This window comes from Muntiacus reevesi, chromosome 20 (assembly GCF_963930625.1).
Source record: "Muntiacus reevesi chromosome 20, mMunRee1.1, whole genome shotgun sequence".
Classification (NCBI taxonomy): Eukaryota; Metazoa; Chordata; class Mammalia; order Artiodactyla; family Cervidae; genus Muntiacus; species Muntiacus reevesi.
Window position 1 is genome coordinate 41933402 of NC_089268.1, and position 23140 is coordinate 41956541.

Genomic DNA, 23140 nt, shown 5'->3' on the forward strand with positions numbered 1-23140 from the left:
AAGAAGGGGGCTGGGACCAAGATGGCAGAGCTCCAGCGTCTTGTGGTCTGGAAGGGGCGGAGAAGTAGCAAAAGGAACTGGGAGAGGAGGAAGAAAACTCAAGAAAACGCTCTCAAGGAATCGGCAGTAGAGTCCATTGCTGCTGAGGGATTTGGATAAAAGATGAGAGCGAACATCGCCCTCGGCAGTGGGGTGGTTGTAGGTGGTCTCACTGTGCAGAGCTGGGGTCTGGAAACCAAGCTGGAGTGGGTTCAGGACAGCGGGAAGTGAGGAGCTAAGTCCTTGAGTGGGTTACAAGGGTTAGGAGTCATGGCTCAGCATCACCAGCCTTAGGTTTCCAACCTCCCAGATTATTTCATTACGTTCCAGATGGAACTCATGCACTGCCCTCCAAAATCTGTTCCTCTTCCTGTTTTCTGCTGATGAATTTGCTTTCCTTCCAGTGATGCAGACAAGAACCCTCATGGTTATATACTTTTCCCCATGGGTCAATTGCCATGGTCTGTTGACTCTTCTCCCCAGCTTTCAGATTGGACCCCCTCCCTTCATTGCCTCTGGAGGAGGAAATGGCAACCCACTCCAGTATTCCCGCATGGAGAATCCCATAGACAGAGGAGCCTGGTGGGCTACATTCGATGGGGTCGGAAAAGAGCTGAATATGGCTGAGCAACTGAGCATGCTTTGTTGCTGTTGCCACTGCACTTACTCTTTCCAGGCACTAATTAGATCTTCTTCAGACTCCTCTAATAGTTTCTTAAGTGCTCACTGCTTCGTTCTCCCTGCTGTCAGTACATCTATCCATCACAGCTAGAACATTCTTCCTGAAGCATGGCTTTGCTCGTGATATTCTTCTGCTAAAAATAAAAGCAGATCCTTTTAGCCTGGCACTCAGAAACCTTTGCCTCTTCAACCTCATCTCCCACTACTTTCTCTTCATTCAGCCTGCTATCCTAACAGGCTTGCTCTTTCCTGAAGATAACCTGCACCATTCAGCGTCCACGCCTTCACTTTGACCCTGACTGCTGTTCCCTCCCTTCTCTTATACCTTCTGTATTCCGGGATGCTGTTGCCTCTGGCAGTGTGGGGTCTGCCCTAAAAATTAGGACACTTCAAGGCTTTCAGTGCTATCTTCTGTCATAGTGATCTTTACCTTAAACCACAGTCATCTGTACCACCCCAACCTCCACCGTCTTCTTGAATAAGGATCTGGGTACAGGACTGATTGACTTTCTTTCAGAAAGTCTCTTGGAAGTTTCTTGAATTGCCACGGGTGAGGATATTCTGTAAATAAGGGCCTAGAAAGAGGCACCCTGCTCACCTTTACGCTTTTCTCGTAGCAACTTCCCATTGTTTTAATGAGGCAGCCAGCAGGTTGAAAGGTGGGCACAGTAACTCCAATGAAAGCTCTTAATCGGGCAATGACTCATTACTTCCCTTGTGGCTCAGCTGGTAAAGAATCTGCCTGTGATGCGGGAGACCTGGGTTCGATCCCTTGATTGCGAAGATCCCCTGGCGAAGGGAAAGGCTACCCACTCCAGTATTCTGGCCTGGAGAATTCCGTGGACTGTATAGTCCCTGGGGTCGCAAAGAGTCAGACACGCCTAAGCGACTTTCTCTTCACTGACTCATTAGTAACACAGACCCTGGATTCTTGGCTCCATGGTGGTTTTTTGCGGTAGCAGCAAGGGAAGAGCAGTGTCTGTGAAATCATTCCTTCCAGTTTCACCTTTTTCTAAAACAGGACGTGCCTTTTTGAAATTTCACTGCTTCGTGTTCCACAAGAAGGAAAACAGAGGCGCTCTGAAGACTGTAATCAGAGAAAAGAGAATTATTGATTAGAATACTGAAACTGAGGGACTTCCCTGGTGGTCCAGGGGCTAAGACTCGGCATTCCTAATGCAGGGAGCCCAGGTTTGATCCCCGGTCAGGAAACTAGATTCCACAGGCTGCATCTAAGAGTTCCCATGCTGCAACTAAGACGGGCACAGGTGAACAAATACTAAAAAAAAGAAAGGAATACTGAACCAAGTGTTCTGTCATCCTGTCCACCCTCAGTGGCCATGGGGGATCGCTCACATGAGGGCATCTGGAGGAATACGTGCAAGGTGCCCCCTCAGGATGCTGTCTTCGGCACGTGCTGCCTTTCTCTTAGGCCTTTTCAGCTTTCATCCCATTTGTTGTTATTCAGTCGCTAAGTCTTGTTTGACTCTTTTGCGACCCCATGAACCGTAGCCCGCCAAACTCCTCTGTCCGTGTGGGGTTTCCCAGGCAAGAATACTGGAGTGGGTTGCCACTTCTTCTCCAGGTATGTGCATCCCATTACTGGAATGTAAAATAGGTTTCAGGAAGGTTAACTTTCTACCTAATCTCTTAAGAATGAAGCTGGGCTATTGGCCAAAGGGAAATGATTGCACCCTTTTTAAAGATAGGATTGAAAGTAACTTTTTTATTCCTTAGTTAAATGAACTCTGGCGCTGGAGTAATGTTATCATGAGTTAGTATTTTTAGAAAAAAAGAAAAGGAGTGATATGACCATGTGATTTAAGAACCTCCACTTGGCTGTTTCAAGAACACTGGCTTTTCAATGGGCAGCTTGCCAGTCCTCCCGGCCAGCTGTTCATGGTGGTCAACTGTTTTGGAACATGAGCGGTGTTGTAATTAGCAGTGAGGAATTCTGATATGAGAATCCAGAATAGCTCTAGATTTTTAGCTAAGCCCCTCATGCAAATAAAAGACAAACATCTCATATTTTAAGCGGGATAAGGCATTACAAATAAATTTCCCTCCTCAAAATTACTTTTAATTAGTACTGGTAGTGAGAAAAATATAATCATAAAATTATTGAGGAAAACCTGAAAAAAACTTGCTTTTGACTTCTTTGTCAAAAATGTTTTACATCTGTTCGTCTGTCTTCCCTGGCTGTACGTTTCCCCAGGAGATTTTGTGTTTCAGCATTCCTAACTGACACGAAATTATACACCAGAGGGTTTCCTGGAGGCTTGGCCCTTTTGTGACAGGATGGTCTGTGAACTTCAACCCTTTGATATATGATTTCCCCTTTCATTTAGAAATGGAAATAACTGCTCCTCTTTTGAATGATTTTTAATTAAAGATTTTTTAAAAATCTATTATTATTTATCCATGAAGGGAAAAGTAAGTTGCTTTTATAAACTAGTTCTTAAATATATTAGATGGTTCATGACTGGCATTAAAATGATTTATGTTCTTTTGTTTAAGTGTTTTAATAGTTTAAATTTTGGTAGAACTTTTTGAACCATTAGTAGAGTAATAGCAGAAAAACTGAGAATAGTAGCTTTAGGCTAATTGTATTGGTAATTTCAAAGAGTAATGGATTCTATGTGAGCATCCAGAAATACCACTCTCAGCAATTAAAGCACTTAATATTTTATTATAATCTATGAGCAGTTTCCATTGGGAGTAAATTAATAAATGTGTTTTCTTTGTTTTTTCTACAGGAAGGAACTTGAAACCTTCAAAGGTAATTTTGTGTTTAATTCTTCACTTTAAAGTAGATGAGAGTTAATTGATGTCAGATGTTTTCTCTTGATGATGATAATGAATGCATTCCTTTTTCTTTAAATCAGACAGTTTACATCAGAAAATGCAAGTTTGCTTAATACTGTTTTTGTCAATTTATTTAATCAGGTGGTTTTGGTATTCTTTTTCAGCTGTAACACGTGTACCAAGTGAGAGTTTCTGCTAATGATATCATAAATAGTATGTTAGGATGACATAATGCTGACTTAGAAGTTGTTGAGAATCATAGTTGGAGAAGATTCTGGTTTCTGTTGTGTAGAGAAGAATCTGGGCCGCACAGAGAGGTGATGGTGATAAAGAGAGGTGGCCCTGCAGGCAACCCAGAGTCGCCTGAACCGCCTGTGAGGTTTTCAGCGCTGGTCCTGCTCAGCCACCATCTTGTAACTTTGGATAAGTTTCTTTGCCTTTTTCAAGCTTATCTGTAAAATTGTAAGCTTTGCTGAGCTATATTCTGAGATACTAAAAGTGCTTAGCATTGCTTTTTAATTTTAGGGAACTTTTGCAAGCGAGCATGAGAAGTAATTCTTGGTCGTGCTGTCTCTTGGAAACACTCATGAAAAATAGGGAAAACCGCAGACTTTCAGAAGCTCAAAGCCTTTCCAGCTTGCCACTTTTCAATTACGCTTTAGAGGTTGAGTAGTGAAATTTCTATTCTCAGAGAATTTGAGTAACTGAGAAGACTCTGAATCATTGTTTATTATGTTTCATTTGTAAACTAGTATTGACTTTTTGGTAAAGATTTTCCAGAACATTATTTACAGTTGAATTGTTTATCTGTGTGATCTGTTTGGATGTTTTAGAGAAAACAACTAATACTTGAGATAAAAGGTATAAAGGCTTATTCCTGCTACATCTGTTATTAAACTGATTTGATTTGGCTGGGTTTCTGTTTGGCTGCAGTTATAGTGAATGATTTAGTTCACCAGTTTGTTGAGGGCCATGTTAAATGATCATGATCTGATGTATTATCATGGTTATCATTATTCTTAATCAATTTGTGAACAACTCATGTACCTTATTTTTCATCACTGGTTTAAAAGAAGATTTGAAATCCCTATAAAGTGTTATTTTCCCTCTCCTCCTTTTAGTCTACTAGCGTTGTCTTATTCTGTGTTGGGGGAAGAAAAAAATCAAGTTAATATTAAAAGACAAGGCAGAGACCCAGATTATGCAAAATGTCAACTTTGCTTGCATCTCAGTACTGAGGCTTTTTTTTTTTCTTTTTGTATGACAATATTCCAGAAAAAGAGGAGGCCAGCAGTTTGCAAGAGGATAGATAGTGTTATGTATTACCTGATAGAATAATTCAATCTATGCTGACATATCTTGTTTTTACATATATCCCTAATTATGCACAACATTTAACAGCACATCCAATCTACCCCACAGGCCAATTAAAGCTCTCAATTACAACAAACCCTAAATGGATTATTGTATCATGCCTAGTTTTTTAAAGAACTGATATTCATTAAAAATTATTTCCTCTTGAGTGTTTTGCTAATACTTCAAAAGCGTGTGTAGCTTGTAATAAAAAAATATAGTTGTTCTTTCAAGACATTACTGGAGAAGAGAATTCATTCAAAGATATAATAATTTGTCATTTTTTGAAAATTGCTTTTGCCTTTGTTTTTCCTTTATACATTTCAGGAAAACAAAAAAGTATTACTTCCTCCAATTGTTTTATTCAAGTTGTAGATATATTTAGAAGCTTTTTGCTAAGTTAGGTAAGAACTAACTTTTCAGGGCAAAATTAGTAACCCTCAAGATTAGTAACGTAGATCAGTGAGATCCACTGAGTTCTGGACTCTTCCTTCTGTTCTCCATGGAGACTGATGAGTGCGTCTTAGTCTTGCACTCAAGAAATATCTAGCAAATCTCTACAGTATTATTGAAACAGTTCATTATTTGTTTTTTTTTTTTAAATATTGGCAACAGGAAGGTTTTCTCTCCCAAATATTGCGTTTCTTTAAACTCTTTAGTGGTAGTCACTTGAATATTATACAATATAAAAAGGGTAAGATCTTAAAAGTCTCAATTTTTTATTTTCAGTGAAAAGGAACCCCATTATTGTAACTACATGTAGAGTAAATAAATTGGGTTGCATGTATCTTTTTAGATTAATTTTCTCCAGATAGATGCCCAGGAATGGGATTGCTGGATCATATGGTAGTTTTATTTTATTTTTTTAAGGAAACTCCATACTATTTTCCATAGTGGTTGTACCAATTTACACTCCCATCAACAGTGGGGATCTTTTCTCCACACCCTCTCCAGGATTTAATATGCAATTTAATTAAAAATCAACATTTAATATGCAGTTTAATTAAATACCAGATAAAATGATAAAATCTCAGTTTTAAGGAGAACTGTTTTTAAGAAAATTAAGTTGACTGCTTTGTAAGACCTAATATAGGTAAATAGCTTTTTAAAAAATTACTGTAAAATGTTTAATTCAAAGTTAGAAAAGACTTGGGGGAAAATAATAAAAATTCTGAAAGAGCTTATACACAAATTGTTTCTCACATCTTAAATTCCTGTTCTGCTTTTAAAAATAGGCTGGAAATTTTATCCAGTGCTGAATAGATGGCTTATACAAGGATTTTTTCAATCAGTGGACCTATACTCAAAGAACTCAAGGAAAAAGTGTGGTTAGATTTTAAGTTAAAGTGTCTGTATATGTGTTTTTTAAAAAAACCTTTATTTTGGCTGCTCTGGGTCCTCACTGCCGTGCCCAGGCACTCTCCAGTTGCAGCGGGGCTGCCGTCCAGGCATGCTGTGCCGGCTTCTCATCGCAGTGCTTTCTCTGGTTGCAGAGCTCGGGCTCTAGGATGCTTGGGCTCAGCAGTTGCCCCACAGCCTGTGGGGCTTTCTCAGACCAGGGACCGAAGCGATGTCCCCTGGCCTACCAGGGAAGCCCTTGTATATGTGTTTTTTTTTAATGATTTTCTATGTTAACTGCTTTATTAAAAATTAAATGAGCAGCATGGGATCCAGTTGTGTTATATAAGAGGGCATCTACTGTAATCTCCTCTTTACTATAGCATTACCCAACCATGTCAGAAATGTGACTGACAGTGTGAAAACATGCAAGGATTTAGCGGTTATCACTGTCACAGTGAGTGGGTCACCAGAGAATGTGGGGAGAGGGAGCTAAGACCAGCCTGAGGGAGTGTGATCCCACTTAAGGCTTTGTTCTGGGAAGCAGAGCCAAGGAAGGATACAGGGTCAGAGCGCTCATCAGAACTGGAGGAAGTCCAAGACAGCTCTGTGACAGGAAGGTCCAGAGAGGAGAAGGCTTAAAGGAGAAGTGGTCATCAGTGCTAGAAGTAATCAGAAAGGTTGAGCATAATGGGGAAATCCCATCGGATTTGACAGTGAATAGATAAGTGTGACCTGACAGAGCTATCTGTAAAGGGAGACTCCAGATTGTAAATCAGAAGCGTGTGAGACATTTAGGAAAGAAATGAAAAGGTCACTTGAGATAGAATCAGGGTCAAGGTCAGGCAAGAAGGTGAAGTTGAAGATGTTAAGGAGTTGATTAAGATCAAGAGAAGATGGAGAAAAAATACCCAGATAGGTTATCCTTGGAAAGGATCCAGGGACATCTCTTTTCTGAGACATTAGAGAAGGAAAAGATGGCAGGACATAGGGGAAAAAGAATCTGTATAAGGAAAGATTGTCTGAACTTGCAAGGCAAGGCTCAGAAGTAGAAATATAAACCAAAACAAATAATGCCTTGGTTAACACAAAGCTGGGAATTAAAGAGCATATACAATGGGTCAGCAGAGCATGGTAATCTTGGGTGCTAATGAGATCATGATTAAAATGATGGTCCAGGGAATTCAGGCCAGAAAGGAGAGGCCAGAAAGAAGAGACCAGTAAAATAAGAAAGATACGAGGTACTGGGGTTGGTGTTCCCCTTAAAGATGGAAAACACTTGGGTGGTTGAGTGTGTGGTTGACCACACTTCTTGTGGTCAAAGAAATAATTTCAGTTTGACATTGTTGAGACAGAGTAGTTCCCAGTGATGATCATGGCTAAATCTGAGTGAAAAAGAAGGCATAAAATGACAATGTCGTTTGAATTGGGGAATTCTGAGACCATTAGGAGTTGCACTTATTTGGATGACTCAGATAATGAATTATCCGTACCGGTGGCTCAGTAGCTGCAGCAGGTCATGAATTTAGATGTGAGAGATAGATGGAGAACTTGGGTAGAACGTATTGGGTCAATTCAAGAGTTAGATTAACATGTAAGGCAAAACTCTTCCACTGCCATTTGGCAATATTAGGCAATGGAGACCCAGGTTGGGTAATACCACTGTCCTCTGTCCTCAAGGGGCTAAAGCACCACGGCAAAGCTTCTAGGATAGAAAGGCAAACATATAATTTGAATACAATGACAAAAATATTAAAATAGAAATAAGCGCACTGTGGTGGATGTAATCAATCTTTTAGAGAGAGGCACTTGAACGCTGACCTGGTGGAAAAGGGTAATAAGGACATTCCAGGAGAGGGGAAAGAACAACTGCAAAGATGCAGGGCGTTTATCTTATTTCAAGAGCACAAGTTAAAATTTAACTGCTTGTTCAATGAGGAGACTACAGTTAGTTTGTGCTGAAGCATCTGGTGTGTGGGTACAGTAGTGAGGGGTGAAGTTGAGATGTGGGCGGGGCACACATGCCACACAGCTTGTATATCACGCAGAGGAGCTTTGGCTTTTTCCTTTGGACTAGTGGTCTTCAAAGAGGCCCATGAGTATGCAGAGCAATGTCAGTAGTGGTGGAGAAGAAAACTGGAACCTCTGTTTCTTTCCTTTTTAATGTCATCCTTTTGTAATTCAATTTTTGTGCATATTCTGTAATAAACTAGGACAGGTATTGATGTATATGTTATATAAATACACACACTTGCGGGTGCATGTTAAACACTTTTGTTCATGGCAAGACTGCTCAGCAGTCACTGTTGTAGCTGAGAGAGATGAGGTAGGGATGGGAGAACCAGAAGGTTTAATTTAGGGTAACAGGAGGCAGTCTGCAGATTAGACAAATAGAGCAGATTTTCTGGGTTCATCTTGAAGACAGATTGGAAAAGAGCAGGTCTAGAGCAAGAAGGGTTAGTTGAGAAACTACTACATATACTTGAATGAAGACAGTGGTAGAATGGAGAGAAAGGCCTGGATTCAAGAATCAAGAATTTCATCACTCTTGTGAGAAGTCTAGGATGACTGGAATTCTGGCTAGGACATGTGGGTGGATTTTTCTTTTACCAGGAAACGTAATAGGGGCAGAAGAGCAGATTCGGGAGGAAACCATAGTGGATTCTGTTGGTTTTGGGAGGAGGAGGTACAGTATCAGTTGATTAATGATAATAATTAATCAGTTTATTAATGCAAGCAAGTTCCCACAAAAGTGCAGAACTTTTTGATATCTGATAGAGAAATGCTTTTTATAATGTTTTATTGAGATTCGACTTTCATATCACAAATTGCACTCATTTTTAAGTGTACGATTCAGTGATCTTTAGTAAATTTATAGAACTGTGCAGCCACCATCAGAATACAGTTTTAGAGCATTTCCATAGCCCGTGACCATTCCTCTCTGCCTCTCTGCATTCAGCACCCTTTTGTGTTCCCGGCCCCAGGCAGTCATTAATCAGTCTGTCTCCACAGACTTTCCTTTGTTGGACCTTTCGTGCGCATGCAGTCATGCGATGTGTTGTATTTTTGCTTCTGAATTCTTTCAGTTGTGTTAAATTTTTGGAGTTCATCCATGTTGTAGCATATATCAGTGGACAGTTCTTTTTTATTGCTGAATTAATATCCCATTGTATGAATTTATTGGAATTCGTTTATCCATTCACTGGTTTATGGACATTTGGATTGTCTCCAGTTTGGAGCTGTTGTGAATAATGCCGCTATAGACTTTCATATGCAAGTCTGTGTGTAGATGTTGTATCTTTTCATTTTTCTTGGGTATATAACTAAGACTGGAATTTCTGGATCATATGATATGGTTGTGTTGTGTGTTAGTTGCTCAGTCGTGTCAGATTTTTTGTGACCTCACGGTCTGTAGCCCTCCAGTCTCCTCTGTCCATGAGGATTTTCCAGGCAAGAATACTGGAGTGGGTTGCCATTCCCTTCTCCAGGGGATCTTCCTGATCCAGGGATGGAACCCAGATCTCTTGCATTGCAAGCAGATTCTTTACTGTCAGACCCATCAGAGAAGCCCTATGATAAGGTTATACTTAACTTTTTAAGAAACTACCACGCAGTTCTCTGCAGCGGTGGTCCTGGTTACATCCGCATCAGCCGTCTGGGGTGGTGGCTGCTCTTCACCCTTCTCAGACTTGGCACCTCTGACTCTCCTGTCCAGGTCTGTGATCCATTCTGAGCCAGTCTTGTGTCTGTGTGATGTAAAAGTCTAGTTTTTCTGCTTTTGTTTTTCACATATGTCCAATTGTCTGTGAACTATTTTTTGAAAAGATATTTTCCCCCTTTGAACTGCTTTGGCACTGTCGCAGGAAACCAGTGGCCATAAATGTAAAGAGAAGTGTATTTCTGGACTCTCAGTTTTGTTCCTTATTGTCAGTACCACACTGCCTGGATTATTGTAACTTTTGTAATAAGTTTTGAAATTGGAAAGTATAAATCTTCCAACTTTGTTCTTTTACAAAATCATTTTGGCTATTTTAGGTCCTTTGCATTTCTGTATAAATTTTAGGATCATTTTGTCTGTTTCTACAAAAACAAAAAGCCTGCTGGTATTTTGATAGGGATTGTTTTGAATTTCTAGTTCAGTTTGGGGAGAATTACTATCTTCATAATATTGTGTCTTCCAGTCCATGAACATGGATGCATCTTCATGTGTTTGTAGCTTTGATTTTCCTGAGCTGTGTTCTGTTATTTTCAATGTGCAAAGTCTCACTTCTTTTGTTAAATTTACTCTATTTTATTCTTGCTGAGTGAATTCGGTCTTGAACATATTAAATCTGAGATAGCGATACAGATAGAAGTGTCCAGTGGGTTGCTGGACATCAGGAGAGAGACGTGAGCTAGAGTTGGGAGCAGGCTGACCGGGTGGGGGTGGGGACGCTGAGACCTGGAGAGGAAAACAAAGGTGACGGGGGTAGAAGTCTAGGGAGCGCTAGAATTCACCCGAGGCGAAAGAAGAGAGCCAGCTCCTTTCGACAGGGGTTGAGTCCAGTCAGTTGCAGAGGTGGGGATGCATGTCTCGTTGCGTGTCTCAGGGAATGCCAGGCAGTGTCACGTTGCTGTGGAGAGGACAGAAGGGAAGATGGTCTGAGAAGGGGCATGTGGTTTGTCAACTAAAGTTCACTGGTGACGGTCCTGGGAGCGATTTCAGCAGCGCGGGGGTTCCCTTGTGGGCTGGGAGGGGAACGCAGCTGGCGGAGGACAGGGGGCCAGTGGGAGGTTCTGTCGTGTTCCCCGTGTGACCCGGGGGCCTGGCACGTTGATACTGACTAAACATTTGAGTGAATGGGGGAGCAGAGCGGGGCTTTCGAAATCACAGGCTTAGAGAAGGAAAGAGAGGTGAGGCTGGAGGGGAGGAGTGTTTATTGATTTCTGAGAAACTTGAGTGCCTTTGTATGAAAAGGGGGGAAGAAAGAGGCTGCAGACAGGGAGGGGCTGAGGACACTGACAGTGAAGCCGTGATGCAGAGGGGACCACGGCCAGTGGGTTCAGAGCACGTGACTTCGAAACAGGAGAAGACTGGAGACAAGGATCTGTAACTATTGAAATTTTGAGGATTTAAGATACTTATTAAAAATACATAGCACATTCTAAGCTACCAGTTAGTGTGGCTGAATTTGAAGGAACCTTTAGGCTAAAGCAATGCTGAAAGTGAATTGGGGGGAATTTAAAGATACCTTTGTGTTGGGAGGCAAGCTGTATTCGTCATCTTTATCTTACTGCTTGCAGAGCGAAAGGTTTCTTCTCTCTTGCTGTATGTTGTTACTAAGGCGTCTTTGTGCCTCTGTGACGGACTCAGACGGGGTTAGTGTGTTTTCAGCCTCTCCCCTGCCTTTTGAGCAGCACTTGGTATGGCCCCAGATCCGTGCATACATCTTTGCACACCAAGAGCCCTCAGAGCTTGCATTTGGCTTTTATAGAGGCAGTAGATTCTGATACATGTCTGCCGAAGTCATCAGCAGAAAACTAACAGGCTTAATAGAATTTCTTTGGAAAAACCTGCTCCTGGCTCCAGCCTCAGCTTCTTTGTTCCACTCCCAGAGGATGCACAGCAGGGGAGCTGCCTGGTAAACTGGAGGTTTCACTTGACCAGCCTGAGCTTCTGCTCAGTTCTACTTGCTCAGTGCCCACATCCATGTCATCTCCAGGATTCACCGAAAATAGTCAGAGGAATCCCTGTAGGTGGAACTTTACTTTATGTTTTTTCCTTCACTGCTTTTCTGTAAAATTTTTACCGCCATGCCTGGGTACATTGCAGTGTTTGCATGGTATGCAGGTGATACATCACTAAAAAGCAGAAATAAATTTCAACTCGATTTGAACCTCTAACCAGTAACATGTTAATGAAAGCATTATTTGTTTCTTTATATGACAAAGAAGTGATAGTCACTATAAATTAATACCTAAAACAAGTGAAAAATGTTTCTTGGCATTCTGGGACTTTGCTCTTATAATTTTGTGTCTTATCCCCTTTGGGTGAAATTCACCAGTCATCTTTATGAGGCAGCACCTTTATAACTGAGAGATAAATATAAAATGCCAGGGGAACAATGCCAGTCATTAGAGTAATGAGTCCATTTCTGATGTTCAGCTCTGTAAAACTCACTCAACATCTCTTGCTGCTGGCATGTTCATTTTCCAAGAAGTAGTTACTGTAGTTAAACATGTGAGCCGCAGCCAGTAACGACGTGAAGTTAAACTTCCTTCCATGCTGCTGTGTTGGGTTCAACTAAAATGGCTGATTTTCCAAATGGGTTTTGAAAAGGTAATAATGCTTCATACAGATTAAAACCTCTATGTTATTTTCCTAATTTTACAGAACTTTGGTGTTTCCTGTCATGTGTGGGTAATGGTTTTGTGATATTTTAACAAATAGCACGTGTAAGGATATTAAACTTGTGGAACTTACTGCAAAAATTATACCTTAAAAATTAACTGGTGGCTTTTTTTTTTCCAGTTGAGTAATTTGTTATTCTACCCATGGAGATTACTGAGGAGTAATTTTTAATAATTATTGCATTGTTTAAAGCTCCATGTTAGGCCTTTAAGGTGGCACATGTTATGACATGTTACATATCATGCCCTGTCAGATGGATCCCACTTGTTTCTAAAGGGGAAAAACGAAAGAAATAGACATCGTCTGAGCTTTTCTTTACTCTATTGTGATGCTTCTGTTTCTGAGGATGCGTGTTAAAGTTGAACTTGAATTAGAAGATAACTTCCTTCTGCCTGTCTTAAGTCTGTCTTGCGTGTAGTGTGACAGACTCTCTAAGCTCAGGGTGGACACAGTAATCAAAGCAAAGTCATAGCTCAGGAATTCTTTCTAACGCTGGAGCATTCACAAAACTAACTCAAGGTCTTACCGCATTCTTGGTCATTATTTGTTAAGTGTTCAGGAATAAACTGGTAAGAATAGAGTGAGAACCTTACGGCTTATTTTTTAAAGTATTTATTTATCAGTAATACATGATAAATGACACTTTCTCCTCTTCTCTCAGTTACACTGTCTTAACATGGTGGTTGTGAGTAAATATTTGAATGTAGATATAATCTGGTATTAAATTTATTTTTTTTTTAATTCTTTAAAAAATTACTCCCTGAAACTCTTGACTTCTTGGTGAATATTGGCTAGATTTTTTTTTTTTAATCTGCTTCCTTTTTTTTTCACATGTCAATATGTGTTAGTGTATTAAAAAGATGGCTTATATTATGTAGCTTAGTATTTAAGTAAAGTTAGTATCTATGTCCTAGGGTACAGAAATATTCATATCCTGCCTGTTGATTTTGTCTCTAAGTCAGTTTATTTTTAAGATCTAGATGATTCTTTATTCTAGTAACTGTCATGAGATGTTACATTGTGGCATGACCTAGAACTCTCAAAGATGACATTTTATATTGAAGAGGATTGTAATTCTAACAGCTTGGGTAGATATTAAGCTGCACAAAAGTAGAGCCTTGATCAGGGTTGTGGTGCTTAAATGTTACCTTTCTGCGCTTTCTTATAATGAGTATATAGCACTCTTCTGTAAACAGTAATTATAGCAATAGAGTCTTTTTAGAAATGTATCAGGACAACTTTCCACTGTATATCATGTGTGTTTGGTATCATGAATAAATACAGCTGTTCTGTTTCATTACCTTTTTGCTGGAACACTGTATAAACTTGACAGCAAAAATTATACCTTTCAGAAAAACTAGATTCCAGTAAAAACTAAACTCCAGCATCACGAAAGAAGAGGTAAGTGTCAGACTCAAAAAGAGAGTTTATCTGTTGAATTCATAAGAAGCCTCATAATTTTCTGTTAGTTTTTTGAAGGTTCGTGCTGGAAAATAACCTATAGGGTCTTGTAGCTCTGCTGTTTAAACTGTTTGGGCAGGTGATGAAGTTAGCACTTTGTCAGAAGACTAGTCCATAGCTAATGATTTTTATGGATTTTCAGGGCCAGTCAAGTGGCTGACTGAGCCCTACAGGAGAGCCATGTAGTCACCAAGGAAAGTCAGCCTTGGCTGACTGGTGGGATTTTAGGGTACTTAATGATCTTGAGTGAGGATGTTACATACTCAGGATATCAAATCGTTGACATATGTATTAAAGATATTTAAAATCTCACTTGGTCATTTGCCTTTTAATTTTGTTTGCTTTTTTCTTACACATGGAAGTGTCATATTTTTATATATTCAGACAAGTATTTAAAAATGACATCCTCCATTGTTTTTATGCCTAAAAAGTTCTCTCCCAATCCAAAGAAATAAATGTTAACTTGTAATCTCTTCTGGTTTTTATTCTAGCGTAATTATTATTTGCTGATTTTACTCTAACAAAGCTGGAACTTATATTGATGTATAGCATGAAGTAAGCATCAGTTTTTTGCCGTAGAAGTAATTGATTTTTCTGGTACTATGAAATCATCCTTTGCAGTCCTCGACCTCTTATTGCCAAATTTTGTTGGCTACATTTTATTTATTGATTTTTGGTTGTGTTGGGTCTTCATTGCTGCCCGGATTTCTTTCTCATTGCGGTGAACAGGGGTTACTCTCTAGGTGTGGTGAGCAGGCATCTCATCGCGGTGGCTTTTCTTGTTGCTGAGCGCAGGCCGCAGGGCACGCAGGCTCAGTACTTGCGGCTCTCAGGTTCAGTAGATGTGGTGCATGAGCTTAGTTGCTCTGTGGCATGTGGCATCTTCCCGGACCAGGGGTTGAACCCGTGTCTCTCGCATTGGCAGGCGGATTCTTTACCACTGAGCCAGTGGACCTTTCTCTGGCACTTTCTCCATCTTTGTTCCTACGTCATCTGCTGAATCATTCCAGCACTTTCTTTGAACTGTAAACTTCTCATTTGATATTGGAGTATATAGCAAATTAACAGTGTCGTGGTGGCTTCAGGTGAACAACAAAGGGACTCAGCCGTAAGTATATGTGTATTCATTCTGTCCCCAACCCCTCTCCCCTGCAGGCTGGCACATAACATTGAGCAGAGTTCAGTGTGTGCCGTACAGATAAAGAGGTCCTTGTTGCTTGTCCATTTTAAATATAGCAGTATGTACGTGACATTCCCAAAGTCCCTAACTATCCCTTCACCCAGACAACCGTAAGTTTGTTTTCTAAGTCTGTGAGTCTCTTTGTTTTGTAAGTTCATTTGTGTTATTTCTTTCTAGACGCCACATATAAGGGACGTCGTACAGGGTCTCCTCTTCTCTGTCTGACTTAACTTCACTCAGGATGACACTCTCCAGGTCCAGCCATGTCACTGCAAGTGGCATTACTTCATTCTTTTTAATGGCTGAGTAATATTCCCTTATGTATATGTACCACGTCTTCTTTACCCACTGCTCTGTCGATGAACATTTAGGTCGCTTCCGTGTCTTGGCTGCTGTAAACGGTCCAGCACTTACTCCGATGTTCCCCATGCTTCACTCTTGTTTTTCTCAGTCTCCTTTGCCCCATTGTCCTTCCTACTCCACCCATCCCAGGGGGGTAGAATCTCTGGGCTACCTCCTTGGGCCTTTTCACTCACTGTTCTGTGGTCTTATCAGTCCCAAGGCTTTAAATACCATCTGATGCTCATGACTCCCTAATGAGATGGCTCCTGACTTGCTTCTCCCCTAAATTCTAGACTGGAATAGCCAACTACCAGCTCAGATCTCTACAGCTGTGCCTACAGGAACCCTCAACCCAGCACGGCAAAGCCTGGTCTCCACACCCACCTTCCCTCCTTCCTGGCCGCTCCATCATCCCAGTGACACCACCATTCATTCATCCTGGGGCTCTGACCGCAACAAACACACAACCGAAAAGTAAGGTGCTGCTTGATCCCTCTCTTGCGGTCACACCTCATGTCCGATTCTTCAGTAAATCCAGTCAGTCCAAACTGGATTCCAGATCTGACCGGATCGTCCTGTCTCTCCCAGCACCGTGTGGTCCAGGCTGCCTCAGTCCTGTGTATAGAAGCTCCGGTGGCATCCTCGCCCAGTCCCTGCCACTCCTGTCTCCCTCCCTCCACGCCCAGTATCGCCTTCTTGCCCCAGATGGCCTGCGGCTTCTCATCGCGCTGAGAACAGCGCCCTTCTCTCTGCTCCAGACAGTGGCCTGGCTCCTTCCTTTCCGCCACCTTCTCAAAGGTATCTGTGTTTTCAGTTGTGCATTCTCTCTCTCCCTTTGCCTGTCTGTCTTTTGTGACATGCCTTCTTTTTTCTCTTCCGTGGAAACCTGACATGCACTCACCTGGCTCTTTTCTGCTGCGCCCCGTGCGCCTCGCCAGGGACTGACCCAGGACTTGGGGAGTGCTCACTGGATGGATGGACTCCCAGGGCAGCATCCTGGCCCCTTGCCTTCTCGCTTGGATTGTTTTTAACTCTGTCTTCCAAACACTGCGGAGCCATCTAGCTAGCTGTCTAAAAATTCAGATACTCAGAATTCCAATCAGTCACATCCTGAGACCTAGAAGCGGCTCCTGATTCTTCCAGCGCCGCTTCCTAGCTTTAGTCACGAGGACGTCACGGTCACAGACTCTGTCACATCCACATATTGGCCGTACCGCTTGTGACTTTCTTTCTCTAAGTCAGCTCATTTTAAAGAGGTATTTTAAAATACACTTCTTAGGGAATTCCCTGGGAGTCCAGGGTTTAGGATTCGGCACTTTCACTGCCAGGTCCCAAGGTTTGATCCCTGATCGAGGAACTAAGGTCCCGCAAGCCATGTGGCTCAGCCAAAAACAAAAAAAAGAAAAGAAAAAAGTTTTTAATAAAATACTCTTCTTATTATAAATGAAAAATGAGTATCACTTGACAGAAATAGAAACTGCACAAGTAAATACATAACTATTAAAAGACTTCTTCTGCCACCACAAATTATTTTGCATGCAGTATTTTGGAAAACTGAGCTTCAGGATTAAGTGCAAGCTCTTTAACAGAGTTGATAAAATTCTTCCCAAAAGCCCATGCTTGCCTCTTCGGCTTCATCACAGTTTTTTGGGTTGTTTTTTTTTTCCGTACTGAAAACTTTGAGGATGTATTTACTTGCTGGTTTATCTTGAACCAGACAGTTTTTTGAAAAGTGTTTTTCTCACTGATCTGTTAAGAAAAAAAAAGAAAGAAAACAACACTTCAAAAAGAAAGGATGTCACACTAAAAGCAATTTTGCTGAGAGGCAAACCTTGATGGCCGAGCGTTCCCCTCCTTCCTGCCCCGGGTCCTCTGAGCAGGAGCATTTCTTCACTGCTACTTTTGCAAGTTCCACAATTTGCACATTCATGAGACAAACATGAAAATGCCAGTCCCAGATGGAAAACAGCAACGTGAAATCCAGGAGGAGCTCTTCTGTGGTCTCTTGTCTGCATGCGTGACATGGTCTCTTGCCCACACGTGTGACTTTGGAGAGTGGTGGCCACTTGGTAAGGCTGAGCAGACTCTTTGGGTTTCTTTTTCACTTTTTTGTTCCTCTCATATTCGGTCTTTTCTCACATTGCCCCGTGCAGCATCAGTAATTACCATGAGGGGATTCTGTATTCTATCTAAAGAGCATGTGCATTTTCTCAGAACTGGGGTAAGAAAGTTTGTATTACAGTGTCTGCCTCCTTTTCTTTTCTTTTTTCTCTCTCTCTCTCTTTTTTTTTTCCCCACAAATTTAACACAGGAAAAGCCCAAAGAGTCCATGAAAGTCAGATGGAGCTGTGCCTTTAAATTGCTAATTTGGTTGGTGTAGTCAAGGGTGAAGATATTACTGTTTTCTGGAGTAAGGTGGTTGTGTTAGGTTGACAAAATTTTGTGCTTTGTATTAGGGGAGAACATATAGCGGAAAACTGTGTTTGTAGAATAAGTCAGTTTTAAATGATGTGTTCAGAAAAATGAGAATTTAGAGCCTCATGGTGGAGAGCCCTCAGCTGAGATAGAAATCCCCTTCCTCTTTCTGGGCTGCCCTGAATAATACCAGAAAACCTGGTGACACGCCACTTGGATTAGTAGAGAAATATTAGAAGGTCTCACCACTAACTGATAAACAGACTTGCATGTTTCCATGCCCAAGTAACTGCTCAGAGCGGCTGCTCTCCTCCTCCCCGACACACATCTTTTGAGCATTTGGGAGGAATGCTTGCTGAGGGCCGTTCTCCCTGTGCCAGAGGATGCTTATTTCCATGCTCACTGGGGAGCAAAACAGGGCTTCCCCTATAGTGCAGGGGTAAAGAACCCGCCTAGTGCAGAAGACACAGGTTCGACCCCTGGGTCAGGAAGATCCCCTGAAGAAGACAAGGGCAACCCACTCCAGTATTCTTGCCTGGAGAATCCCATGGACAGAAGAGCCTGGAGGGCTGTAGTCCAGTGGTTTGCATGGATATGTTGGACAGCATGACAGTGGATTCACTTCTAATAATTTTTGGTGAGAGCACTATGCTCCGAGCAGAGTGACATCCACAGTACGAGACACTCCGGGTTGGACAAGTGATGTATCTGCATCTTCCCTTGGGTCTAGGGACCTGGACACCTGCCTCCCCTCACTTACTTAATTTCCTCTGTCTCAGGGAGCCTGGGTTCCCCCACAACCCCTCAGGGCTTGCAGTGCTGCTGGTTCCCTCAGTGAACACCCGTGCCTGTTGTTCTTGCCGTCTGCTCTTGGCACACCTGAGATGCGGTGCCCACCAAGGAAGAGCCCGCCAGTGCTGGCATCCCCCGCAGCCGATGCACCGCCTGGCGCCCACCAGGCTCCTAGTGTGTGCTCGCAGGAGGGAGGGAGGAGGACAGTCATCCATTTATGAAACATCTCTGTCTTCTCCTTTACCTTTCTGTTTTTGTGATGAGGCTGTCTCCGTGGGTTCTGCCTTGGTGCGTATGCTCAGACTCTGGAGAAGGGCGGGCTTCTCCAGAGACAGGCTCTCTTTGAAGTGCCTAATCACGTGGGTTTGTCGTCTTTCTGTTGAAGACATTTTTAGCAATAGCGACAGACTCTCTTTTATGCTTTAAAATAATGCTGAGAACTTGTATTAACTGCATAGAGAAGAAGGAAATGTTTACAGAGTGACCACTTTGTTTTTCACTTTAAAGAATTTTGCAAAGTTGACTTTTTTTGGATGAGTGTTTTTGTGATTTCTGTTTTCATTTCTTTTGGGTAAACTATCTTGGATGGTGATTGCTTGCTCATGGTCAGTATATGTTTACTTTTTTAAAAACTGCCACACTCTTTTGAAAGTGGCTCTTCTGTTTTTCAATCCCACCATCAAATATATGAGAGTTTCCGTTGCTCCACATCCTTATCACACTTATTTTTATCCACTTTTTAAATTTTAGCAATTTTAGTGAGTGTGTAATATGGCAGGGTTTTGGGGGGCAGTTTTAATTTGCACTTCATTATTACTAATAATATTCAGCATCTTTTAACGTGCTATTTGCCATTAGGATGTCTTCTTTGATAAAGTGACTCTTCAAATCTTATGCCCTCTTTTAATTTCAATATTTATTTACTTATTTGGTTGGGGTTTGGATTTTTTATTGAAATATAGCTGACTTACAGTGTTGTCTTAGTTTCAAGTATACAGCAAAGTAATTCAGTTGTGCGTATCTACATATTGTCCCTAAGTTGTGTCCGACTCTGCGACCTCATGGAGTGTACCCCGTCAGGATCCTCTGTCCTCCACTATCTCCTGGAGTTTGCTCAGATTCATGTCTGTTGACTTGGTGTTGCTGTATTACCGTCTCATCCTCTGTCGCCCCCTTCTTCTTTTGCCTCCAGTCTTTCCCAGCGTCAGGGTCAAACGAGTGGACTCTGCCTCAGGTGACCAAAGTATTAGAACTTCAGCTTCAGCCTCAGTCCTTCCAATGAGTATTCAGGGTTGATTTCCCTTAGGATTGACTGGTTTGATCTATTTGCAGTCCATGGGACTCTCAAGAGTCTTCTCCAATACCACAATTCTACATAAATATATATATTTTTTACATTCTCTTCCATTATAGGTTATTACAAGATAGTGAACATCATTTCCTCCAAAGCTGACTCTTTATAATGACTTATATTAAAAGCTCATTAGCATTGACTTGCTCAGACATGTTATTGATTTGATAAGTTTATAAAAACCCTTGCTTTAGTTTTCTCTTATTCTGTTCCATGTATCAGACATTTCCTATATGGTAGCAGGATGGAAACTTTGGGTATTGAAAGTAGACTATATACCTGGGAAAAAATAGTCTAAGTTAAAAACAAATAAAAACTGGTAACTTTGCTCCAGAGAGGATGTACAAAGCTTAATCCTTAAAGCACACATACTAGTTTAGCCCAAGTTCTGTGTGCCTCCTGGGCACTAGAGCCAGTGATTAAGAGCACGGAATCTGGAGCCTCTCGGCGTGCGCCCTGGGCATGTTATGTAACCTCTCTGAGCCTCCGTTTCCTCTTTGAAAGATGAAGATGAGAGCAGGACCTACATCCTTGAATTGCTCTAAGGACTAACTTGAGTTGGTACGTGTACAGGGCTTTCAGCAGTGCCTGGCGTTTACATAAGAGTTAGCTGCTGTGACTACAGAGATGAGGCAGATAGAGTAAGTGACCTGCTTTCCATTTTTCACTCTCTCTGTGTTATACTTGAAAGGCTCAATGACACAGAAAAAGAGAAGAGTCAAGTCCAGACCTCTCTGGGTTACAGAGCTGAGTTTCTGTACCTCGCAAACACTGGTGGGGTTGTCAGCAGTTCAGCACACGGGCTGGGTTTGCATCCTTTTATCACTTACAGCTGCATATCCTTGGCTAAGGGACTTAACCTCTGAGTCTGTTTGCTTACCTGTAAAATGGGAATAATAGCAGTACCTATCTCATTGGGCTTTTATGAGAATAAGTGAAATAATAATAGTACCAGCCATATAGTAGATTTGGAATAAATGTTAAGCTCTTTCTAATTATGGGTTCATACTAATCATAATTCTTATTGATGGGCCTCATGCTGCTGCTAAGTCACTTCAATCGTGTCCGATTCTGTGCGACCCCATAGACGGCAGCCCACCAGGCTCCCCCATCCCTGGAATTCTCCAGGCAAGAACACTGGAGTGGGTTGCCATTTCCTTCAATGCATGAAAGTGAAAAGTGAAAGTGAAGTAGCTCGGTCGTGTCCGAGTCTTCTCGACCCCATGGACTGCAGCCCACCAGGCTCCTCCGTCCATGGGATTTTCCAGGCAAGAGTACTGGAGTGGGGTGCCATTGCCTTCTCCATGATGGGCCTCCTAGCTCTCCATTTTTGATTAGCCATGGACTGTCTGTCTAAATGAAAACAGTGGTGAAGCTCTGTAAATTAAGGTAATTGTTCACAACAAATATGAGTTGGCTATTTCTATCATAAGTATATCTTCAGGACTCACACTTTGGTTTCAGAAACAGCTTAACAAATGTGTGTTAGTGAGATTAAACTAGAGTATTAAAATAGTTTTTAGGAAGATGTCTTGAAATTATAATATGAAAACTAACAAAATATTTTGAGTTCTAGAACGAGCTACTGACTTTTGAGATTTATAGATTTATTCTCTCATCCCTCATTTATTCGGCTCCTGTTGAGTCCAAGTACAGGTTGTCTGCTCCCATCAGGAAGTTCACAGTGTCGTTGGGAGACAGTGGCTGCAGGACCAGGAGTGAACTGTGGAGTCAGCGTGGGCTGGTGCAGGGTTCTGGGGGCGCCTGCCAGATAGGGAAGGGCGCCCAGAGGAAGGTCGTCAGACTGCCTCGCAGTCACGTGGCGCTAAACTTGTGGGATTCTGGGCACTGATCTTAAAAAAGATCCCACGTGGCTACTGAAACCCCAGGAGCAGTACTTGCCCTGAAACTAGGAGAGAGACAGTGGAGGGACGCTTCTTCACGGATCAGAGGTTTACAGTCTTTAAGGAGATTACAGTGAGGTTTAATGTGACAGTTAATAGACCTTATCAGTCTCTTAATTTAGATTGACAGTTCTTTGAATAAATTTGAACTGTGACTAGCTGAAATCCTTTGTTTGATCAAGTAGACAGTTAAAAGAATTATAATGCTTCCCCCACCCCCTTTTTGTTACGGAAGTTATCAAACATGTCCAGAATAGAGTATGGTGAAAGTCCACGTCCCCAGCACCCTGCTTCAGTGTCAACGCATAGCCCGTCCTTTGAAAACAAATTCCCTTATGTGGTATAATTTCTTGCATTAGGATCTCGGTGTATACCTCTAAAAAAGAAGACTTAACCCCAACACCATTATCATACCTAAAGTAATTATAACTCCTTAGTACCATTAAGATAGAAAGATGTTGTAATGTTAGTTTTTTAGGTTAGTAAGTGAAATATAAGTTTCACTTATTAATAGAATGTTTAAGTCATATATCTCTGTATGTACCTATATCTCTGTAATACCTAGTTTACTGATTTCTAGTTTACTAAGAGTATGCTTTTGAATTATTCTTTATTTGCATATTGTCTCTTATTCAGTTCACAGACTGCCTTAGTTCACATTAAAATGTTATTGTTTTATCCAGAAACTTTAAGTGGAAATTTGCAGAAGTCTGTGAGCATAGTCTGTGAGCTTACGTAAAGTACTCTGACAAAGAACAGAGTAATCACTTTACAAAGAGTTTGCTCCACAAACAGAAGCAGCATGTCTCAGGGATCTGTTGGGAGGGGAAAGAATTTGTGAACGTTTTTATCTGCCAGTGAGCTCCCTGGCTTAGAGGGTGGAGTTTATGGTGCTTGCCCAGAGAGGAAGCAGTGGGCAGGTGCAAAAATAGGGCATTGTTACGGTGGTGAGTTCATTGTCCTTACACAGCTGATGAAATAACAGATGTACAGGTTCCTCTGCTTCATCCTCCTTTTGTTCTCTTGAGCAATGAGATTAGGCTCATAAGCCGAACTCTTTCTGCTGTTTTTATAATAATTTTTCAAAA

At 41.5% G+C, this 23140-nt stretch overlaps 1 protein-coding gene across 1 annotated transcript in view; it reads left to right on the forward strand.

Moving 5' to 3' along the window:
• The window catches only part of DTNBP1 (dystrobrevin binding protein 1), a 96355-nt gene that overhangs the window by 46059 nt on the left and 27156 nt on the right, over positions 1 to 23140 (forward strand). The window contains exon 7 of the mRNA XM_065911901.1: positions 3477 to 3499. Within this exon, the coding sequence (XP_065767973.1) occupies positions 3477 to 3499 (23 nt within the window). The remainder of the gene's footprint in view (positions 1 to 3476; positions 3500 to 23140) is intronic.